Below are 9185 nucleotides of genomic sequence, written 5' to 3'. Positions count from 1 at the left end.
GGGAAGCTCCATCCCATACAAACCCAGAGGCCTGGCTTTTATCACCAGAGCTTAAAACCCAGGGAATCCCTCTGGTTCTGGCCATGTCTTGACTGCTACCACCAAGTCTTGGAGCTTGCCCTCAATGAACTGTGTCTCAGTTCTTTTCTCTCAACTATTTGATAGAAAGCAGAAGTATCATAGATGATCTATTTCTCTAGATCTTTAATTTTGTGATACTACACAATTCTCTTCCCGAAGCAAGACTTTGACTGTGAGGGCAAAGGCTGGGCTTCCTGATACCCTTTCAGACTCCTACGTGAGGGCCATGGAATTGATTCTGTGCCTTCTCCTGCAGGCTGTTGCTGACAGCCAGCAACCTGGACAGCCACTTAACTCTGACACACATCTGCGGTTCCGGATCCCATGATCTCACAGGACCTTTGGCGTTGGCTCCCTGACCACCCAAGGGTTCTGAGGAGTTCTGCAGCCTGTTCTTCCACAGCAGTGCTCCCTTGTCACTTCATAAAAATGTTCCATCAGCTCCCTGGGGACAGGTGGAAGGGCTTCTTCTCCACTGGGGGTGGTGTGGCCAACACTGGTGCTAAGGGTTGAGGGGAGGCAGGTATGATTGGTGACAGCTCCCCAAAAACCAAACAACAGCTAACACCGAGCCGAGCCCTCTTCTGCAAGTGAAAGAACACCAAACAACTCTGTTCAAAACAGTTTATTGTATTTTATTTTTTTTTTGTCAGACAAACACATTGATTTCTGGACCACAGTAGAGGATGGAAACCTTTCACAAACTTATTTATTTGAAAATACAAATATAAAATTATACTTTCCACATCTGTGATGTGAGAGACTGCCATCCACATAGTAATTTTTTACAACAGGGCTTTAAGAAAGCCACACACAAAGACCTGAAAGATGCTTGAGATATATATATATATAGATACATATATATGTATATATATAAAAAAAATACTCACTACCAAAGTTGTCATCAGTTTCATACTAAAGTATAAAAGTAAGGGTGAGGTCAGCCACAGTGCTAGGGAAAGTTTTATTTAGATACATTTATGTCCACATGAAACGCTTAGACTTGCATCCTATTACATATGGAATTCCGAGTTTACAATACACCATGAACGGCAGATTGGCTAGCCCACGCTACTCAAGAGGACACTCACAGATTCCACACAGGATGGTACAGTATGTACAGAATACAGTAGCAGAGAGCCTTCTAGGGAGGCTCTGGAACTTTTGTCTCTCAGACCCCATCCCCCGCCCCCCTCGTGCCCCTGCCTCCCGGAAATGAAATCCTGTCTGAGACAATACATTCTGATTATTTGATAGCCAAGTGTTTGAATTAAGGTTGCTTCCCCAGAGGGGTGGGTTTTATTATATATATTTCTTGTTTTAGTTTACTTACTTTTTTTTTTGGTTAAAAAAAAAAAGGAAAACAAACATATTACAGTATTAAAGTATTGCTTAACGTACAGCGTCTCCTTGTGTAGTGTCTGTGCCCAGGACTGGGCTGAGCTGATTCTGCTGCGTTTCTGCTCTTAGGGTGAAGGCAGAGGAGCCTACCGGTGGTGTCTCTCTCCAATGTGCTTCCCAGCCTGGGTCCCTCTGCTCACCCCCCCACCGCCTCCCACCTCCCTCCCTTCTCTTCCTTGGAAGTTAGCCCGGCTGGGCTGGTGAAGCACATTCAAGAAAGCACATTCTCCCCCGCTCCCCCCCACCCCCCAGTCTCCCTCTGTCCCTGCGTGCCACTCCCAACCGATAAAGAGAAGTATGAGTTAGTGTTTCTTTTGTAAACAATTTCATATGCAATATAATACAGAAAGCATGGCTGACCTTCAATAAAAAATGTAGTAAACTATATTGCTTTATTCTTGATTATGCTGCAGTGAGCGAATGGCAGGATGAAGCAGTGTGGTGGTGGTGGTGGCTAAGTCCCTAGCCCTCGTTTGCACTAAAGATCAAAATAGGTTTTGTTTTTCTATTTGGAACCAAAAAAAAACTTTTTTTCCATAATCCCCAAATGAAAAAAGAACCCCCCCCACCAAAAAACCCCCTAAAAAACAAAAAACAAAAAACCCCAACCCAACCCAAAAACAAAAACAAAAAAACTGAAAACAAAAACTGAACACCTTTCAGGTCATTAGAACCAACAATTACCCAATGATTTTTATACTAGTCTAGCAAGATGTGTGTAACATTCACTGGCTGTGAATTGCTGTGCAGTGAGACATTAAATTGACAGCAATAGAGCCATGCTACCTTAAAGTCCAAGCTACAAGTTCAAATTGGGATGAAGGTTATGAAGGGTAGAAACGCAAAGGCCTGTCGGGGCTTCGTTTGAATCAAGCCAATGAGCGACTGGGATAGAAAGCGAGTCTGTCTGGTTTTCCCAGTGGGTGTGAGGAAGGCCACAAACCAGGGCTGAGAAGGCTCCTGGGGAGGGGACCGGAGGCTCGGTCATCCCTGTCAGCTCCACGTCCGGGTAGAACCAGGAATGGGTCCGGGAGCTAACGTCACTCACTCCCCTCTGCTCGGGAGGAGAGGAGTTCGGGGGTCCCAGGCAGATGGATCTGGAAGCCAGAAAGTCACCCGGTGGCTATTTCGTGATTCCGGGGGGGAAAGCCATCAGCCAAGAGGGTTTCTCCCCCAGGGAAGGCGAAAGGTGGTTCCCATGTTCGCCATTGAGCTTAACTGAAACAAAGACAAGGCTGAACATCAGTGCTAAAATAATTTACAAAAATCTTTCAAAATGGACTTCTAGATGAATGGGGGGGACTAACGTGAACCTTAACCTAGGTAGCCACATTAAAACATATCAGATTTCCACGAGATTTGTGCTATGGGCTACTGGGTCTCTTCAAAAGGTATTATAAACATCTAAAACATATTCACACAGATTATCAATTTCTTCTGAGCATTCTTAAAAAAATATTTTTTTCTCTTAGTAAAATCATTTTAATATACCATGCCTCCCTCTTTTAAAAAATAAATTAAAAAAATCCAGTTTTGCATATCTAGCATTAGCATTTAAGGTAGTATGGCACACCCCTTCACAGTTGGGGGGGTGGGAATCTACAAAACGCCGTAGTGTCTGCCGGCATTTGAACATCATGAGACCTTGGGTTAGTTGAAACCACATCAGATCAGCAAAAATAAAATAAAAAGTTGAAATTGAAAAACAAAAAATCGAAAGGAAAAAACTGCCCCAAAATTATTAGCATTTTTTTTTCATAAATAAGAGAAAGTTCTATCCTTACTGGTCCTAAATCTGAATAACTATGTCTAATTTTTTTTTTTAAACCTTAATTACGTTATACCTATCAATATGTACTAGAAGAAAGAGAAGAAAAAAAGTCACTACACTAGTACCAGGACAGCACGCTTACGAGATAGCCATTTTATACATTATTAACAGACAGTGATCAACAAAGAGTTCTTCTATGAGGTGACGGGGGATGCAGAGAAAGGAAGGGTATACAGTACATCACCAACATGGACAAAATAGTAATTAAATTCCCTAGTCTAGACACTGAATTTCTGGGAATTTATTGTCTTTTTTCTTTTTTTAATAAAACTTCTATTTTGTTATTGTATCACTTGAACAAGTTTTGATATTTTAAAAGCGCCCAGCATTTTACTTAACTTGGTTGTTTGGAGATTAAAAAAAAGAAAGAAAGAAAGAAAGAAAAAAACAAAACAAAATCAAAAAACCCTCACCAAACAACCGAACATTTAATTGGAAAAACAGGATTATTATTATTTTTTTTAAATGTCGTTGCTGTTTAATTGGAATTGAAAAAGGCTTTTTTTCTTTCTTTCTGAGTTAGCATTTTGGAGCCTTTTGTCTGAAGAGGCTTTTGCCCTACCATGTCTGTGAAGGTCTACATTAGTCTACTTGGTTAGTAAAATTTATAAAAATAGTAGGAGTGCAGCAGCTCTTTATAATAAATGTCGCATTCAGTGTCTCATACTGGCTGTGCCTTAAGTACCAAATTTATAAACGTAACAATTTAAAAAATATTAATAAAACGTCAATATCACATTTTAAAAAAGAAAAAATATCTATCCACACTACAATAGGTTTTAATGCCATCTATTGAGTTGTACTTCTATAGTTGCTGTTGCCGACCTATTACCAATATTAAAAAAAAGTTAAATTAAAAAATATCCTTCATCATAAGTATCTTTCCCCAACTGAGGACCATATATTATAACAGCCAAATGTTAAACATGTGCAAACAGGAAACTGTGTTTTTCCCACCAGTCACAGTGCAGCGATGTTTATACTTTTTTATTTTTAAAATTCTGTTTACATCTACAATAAATTAAAAAAAAATTCTTCCATAGCCTCTCTGGTGATACTTGCAGCACTGAGGTATTAAAAAAAATATATAAACCAAAAAGGTTGCTTTCCTAATTTGTAAATAGGAAGTGAATGGAGAAAAGGTTTCATTAATGCAGGCTTATCCGCCCCTGGCCCGAGGGGGGGCCCCCCTGGAGCTGGGGGGGGGGCCGGTGGGGGGCAGGGGAGCAAAGAGAGGCAAAGTGTCCTAGGGACCTTTGGAGGTGCTGAAATGGTTGGACAATAGAAAATGTGATCAAATATTTAAAAATTAAGACTGAAAAAGAATGTCCCCCCACCCCTCCCCACCCAAGCCAAACAGGTGTGCTTTGAAACTTTAAATATGTTAAATATTAAAATTGTAGCTTTGTTTTTTAAAAAACGTCTTGGGAAAAGCAGTTTTTCATATTTTAAATAAAAATCTAACTAGACGGTAACATTTGAAGCTGTGCACAGACGAGAGGTTAATATGCTGGTATGACACTAATACAGTTCTTAGGTCTATCACACAGACAGAAGGAGCTAAACAGTGTTCTAACTTTTCCCGGGGGGGGGGGGGGGGGGGTCGTCCTGGCAGCGGGGTATCCTTCCGCCTGGGAACTGACTTGGTTATCATGCCTTCCCCTCCTCCTTCCACAGAGCATCCAACTGCCTGGGACTGACTCCCTCACAAAAATATTTTTGATTCTCTCTTTCTTAATAGTTTCTATGTAGTTAATGGAATTGTATTTACAACGCTTCTTTTTTAGAATTCACAATTTCAAAAAACCTTATAATATCACCTCTTTCAACAGAAAAAAAGCACTTATAGAAAAGGAGGACACTCAAAACACTGTCGTCCTTACCTTATTGCCGAAAATAGATATACTTAGGTTAACAAAGAGACGTCACAAAAAAGAACTGCTATAGAGTCTGTTAATTAGCCTACTACATCTCACTTCTTATACGACGCAAAGGAGAAAGTTTATGCCCACCTCCCGCTCCACACTTTGCTTCCGTGGGTGCACAAGCTCCACCAGAAAATCCATACAGTCTCAGAATTGGTACCAAAATATTGAGAGTAATATTACCATCTCAGCATCCTTTAAAAGTGAGAACAGAATCAAAACGAGCAAAAAAAAAAAATAATAATAATAATAATCTTTTTAAGAAAAAAATAATACCTTAATATAACAATTATACTATGATTAGCTTTCAACTAGATATTAAAGCTATATGACTACAGGACTAAGTCAAAATCACTACCAAATGTGATTCGAAGAGATTTAAAAGGAGAAGGGAGGAAGAGAGAAGAGGAAGGGAAACCATCAAGAAAAACAAAACAAAACCAAAATCATGGGTTATATACACATTTAAAAGCTGTTGTCTTATATTACAGCAGATTCGTGAGATGATGAGATGTAGTCAACCCTCGATCCGAAGTGAGCCATCTCTGGTTGGGATGGGGAGTGAGGCTGGTGGGGGTCCAGGTCTGATGACATCACCTAAACAAAGGGCCACTCAGAAACTTCGCCCAGTCTTGCCTGGACATCCAGGTATGCTCTGCAGGGTGCGGAAGGTCGGGGGTGCCCAGAGGAGAACATAAAGTGGGAAGCAGGAGAAGAGAGAAGACGTGTCAGGCAAACGTACTATTCATTCCAACTTTTTCACTAGCGCTTTCAAAGTACGACTGCGTTGGGCTCCTGAGTATGTCTGGAAACAGCCAGGCTCACAGCTTACTGGGATCACGGCTTGGGAAATCTGACATCTTTGCCACCCTGACACTGGGGAGCAGACAGCTCTGCGACTCATTTTGCTGGCTTGCTATTTTGCTGATCTGATACTGTACTGTTGGATTCTTGGGGGTAATGGCAGGAAATGTGGTCAGCAAATGTGGCCATGCTGGGTTTTCGGCTATACTGGTGAACTGCAAACTGATGAGTGATACTTTTTTAAAAAAAATCTGGTTACACTTCTGGTTTTCAAAGCTAAATGTTAAAAAAACAAAAAACAAAAAACAAACCCCCCCCCCCCCCCTGCTTTATCTGATACTGTCAATGACTGCCAATAACTGAGAATGCAAATTTTAAAAAATCCAAAAAAATGATATTTCACATCAAGGACTCAAGGTCAGGGAAAAACACATGCAACAAATAACCAGCTTTGGTTACAGGAAATAAAAACAGGCCCAGAACTCCCAGACTTGCTGAGTCTCCCTGAATCAACCATGAGCGTCTCCTCTGTGGATGGCACTAAATGGCAGAGAATGAAGCCTCTGTTGGGGACAACGTGTGTGTTTTGGTTCCAACATGTCACTCAGTTGGCTCACTTTATCCGTTTTGGAGGGGGGTCGGGTGTTACCACCACTCTCTTGGCTATGTTCTCCTTCTGCGAGAACAGGTTCCTTTAGCTGGACGCTGAGGATGGGCTGGATGCTCTTCCCTCATTCCCACAGTGGCCTTAGAGGGCGGGCTGTGGTGGGAAGCCCTATTCTGCCCTCACTTCTAAGAGAGAGGGCACGGGCAGTGTGGTGTCTGACCTTGCAGGGATCTGCTGTGCCTGGTAGCTGTTTCATCCCTTCCTCATCTGACTCCACAAAGGGCCAGAGCCACCCCCAATCCCGAGTTCTTGGAGACAGCAGTCCACTTTGTTCTCTGAGGAACCCTACCTCCCCTGGTCCCCCAAGCCCAGATTAATTAGTAATGAGTAGCTCTCCTTCAAACTGTTAGTGGCCTCTGGCTCTGGCCAGCAATGGCTGGGTCAGTGCTCGAAGGGAAATGGAGGTGAGGCGTGGGGAGAATTCACACACGGGGTTTATTTGGTTAAGAGAGGCAGTTGCATTAGTTGAGGTGATTCCTTAGCAGCAACATTAGAGAAATCCAAAGGAGATTTATGGAGCTCAACTCAATCTGGTCCCCCAACTGGGCCCATCCTAGAGAGTCCTGGCTGACTTGAGGGCCCAGAGTAAACCCCCCTCTATGAGAGGTGTCCAACATACTGCAAACCAAAGTGGCAAGTCCATCTCCAGCCTTTCTTCTCCTATGTCCCCACTCCCAGAGAGAAAGGCACTTATGCCCCAGCTGGGACCCATTCCCACCCTCCGCTGTCATCCTCTCTCTTCCAGAGAGACAGACCCACGTTTCAAGCCCCCAAACTGTGCTAACACAGTACGCACTTAGGTTTCCTAAGAGAACCCCTCTTCCTTCTCGGGGTTCTTCGCAAGAGCAAGATACTCATGTTCCAATGACACTATGGCAAGAGGCTCCTTCACTGACTGCCCCCATCTCCCCTTCTCCACTCCACCCCTTCCATCTCCCCATCAGAGTGATTTAAAAAAAAAATGTTTAATTAACTTGAGCTCAGTTTAAAAGGTTAGGAAACTGGCAGGGATCCAAATCCACGTTACGCAGGTGATGTCGTTAATTTAATTTGCTTTTCGTGCGGTAATCTGGATAATTACTCAGTAGTTACTGGCAAAAATGTTTTCTTTTCACTAAAAGATGGAGTCTGGCTGTTTGACCGCATGAACCCCACCAGTCGAAGCCAGCGAGCTCTGGTAGACTAAAAGGGCCCAGGGACCTGAAAGGCCATCTCACAGGACCCCAGAGGGCTGGCCCCGGCCCCGGCCCCCACCCCCAGCCTTGGCCAAAGGCCAGGATTCTCCTGCCTCTGGCCCCCTGGGACAGGTACAGCACCAGATCACCTTCCAGTTTCCTATGCTCTTGATTGTATTTCAAGACGGAGAAAGATGAGGGGAGGGGAAGATCAAGAAAAGGAATCAAAAGAACCAAATCAAGAAGAAAAAAAAAAAAGTTAAAAAAAAAGGTGAGGGTCATGATCAAAGCTGGAGAAAGGGATGAGAGAATAAAAGACTGGATTTTTTGCCCCCACCCCCCCGAAAAGGGGTTGGGAAAGAGGAGAGAGAGGTGTTGGCGCGATGAGACCAGGGCCCGTGCGTACTTGCATGCGAGCGTGCATACATGTACGACACGCCCGGCAGGGCGGAGACACAGGGCAGAGAAGGTAATACCTCAGAGTGGGATGGCAACAGAAGCACCTGCTCAATGGTATCCATTTGTAAAGGCCGTTGCAATCAAAGGTCCCTAAAATTGCACAATTGTTAAGGTCATCAGCACGCTATACATGGGAACAGATTGTCATATTCTGGGAAAGGAAATTATCTCTAGGACTAGACCGTGGTTGCCAGCATGAATATGTAATTCTGAGACACTGCGCCACAAGGGGCCCGGAGGCCATCCTCCCCAGCTCCGGGCCCTCCCACCCCACCCCAAGCCAGAGGCACAGGGGGTGTGTTGCTGTTGGGAAGGGGAGGCCTGTGCCCAGGATGGTGGGCGCTGCTGCCCTGAACCCCGGAGGGCAAAGATAACCAGGGTCTCTGCCCACAGTCCCGACAGCTCCAGCTGGGGAGAAAGCGAACCCTTGCACAGACAAAACGTGATGCCACGTGTGGTCATTCCAGAAAGGCGCCACAGCACACAGGTCAAGAGACCCAGGTTTTCAAGAACAAATAGGGTCTGTGTTTCTGGGCATTGGCAATGGAAATAAGTTGTGCTCTACGTGATGATAGATGTTCTCCCAAATTGATGCAGCTCTAAACTGAATAATAATACTCTGGATTTGGTACTACAGCTCATCTGAGGGGATTTGACTCATCAGACTACTGACTTAAGTGATATTGGCTTTGGCGTGAAATCATATGGACCTAGACTGCACAGGCCAGGGGTGGCAGCAATGTGCATGTGTGTGTGTAAGGCAGTATGTGATGTGTGTGTTGAGTGTATGGGTGTACCCTCAAATGAGTGCGTGAGAGCATGTGTGCATGTACCTCTGTGTG

General features: G+C 43.8%; 1 protein-coding gene across 22 annotated transcripts in view; it reads right to left on the bottom strand.

Moving 5' to 3' along the window:
* Window positions 1–695: 695 nt before the first annotated feature.
* MSI2 (musashi RNA binding protein 2) overlaps window positions 696–9185 on the bottom strand; it is a 392043-nt gene continuing 383553 nt past the window's right edge. For 7 of the 22 annotated variants that reach the window (XM_025995990.2, XM_025995996.2, XM_025995992.2 and 4 more), the window contains 2 exons: window positions 8361–8433; window positions 2941–5893 (listed from right to left, as the gene is read on the bottom strand). In XM_025995990.2, the coding sequence (XP_025851775.1) occupies window positions 8392–8433 (42 nt within the window). In that variant the 3' untranslated portion in view covers window positions 2941–5893; window positions 8361–8391. Of the gene's footprint in view, window positions 5894–8360; window positions 8434–9185 lie in introns of all 22 variants that reach the window. The other 15 variants (XM_072747549.1, XM_072747551.1, XM_072747550.1 and 12 more) reach the window with 7 other exon arrangements.

This window comes from Vulpes vulpes, chromosome 2 (genome assembly GCF_048418805.1).
Source record: "Vulpes vulpes isolate BD-2025 chromosome 2, VulVul3, whole genome shotgun sequence".
NCBI classification, from domain to species: Eukaryota; Metazoa; Chordata; class Mammalia; order Carnivora; family Canidae; genus Vulpes; species Vulpes vulpes.
This window is presented reverse-complemented; position numbering and strand designations above follow the sequence as displayed.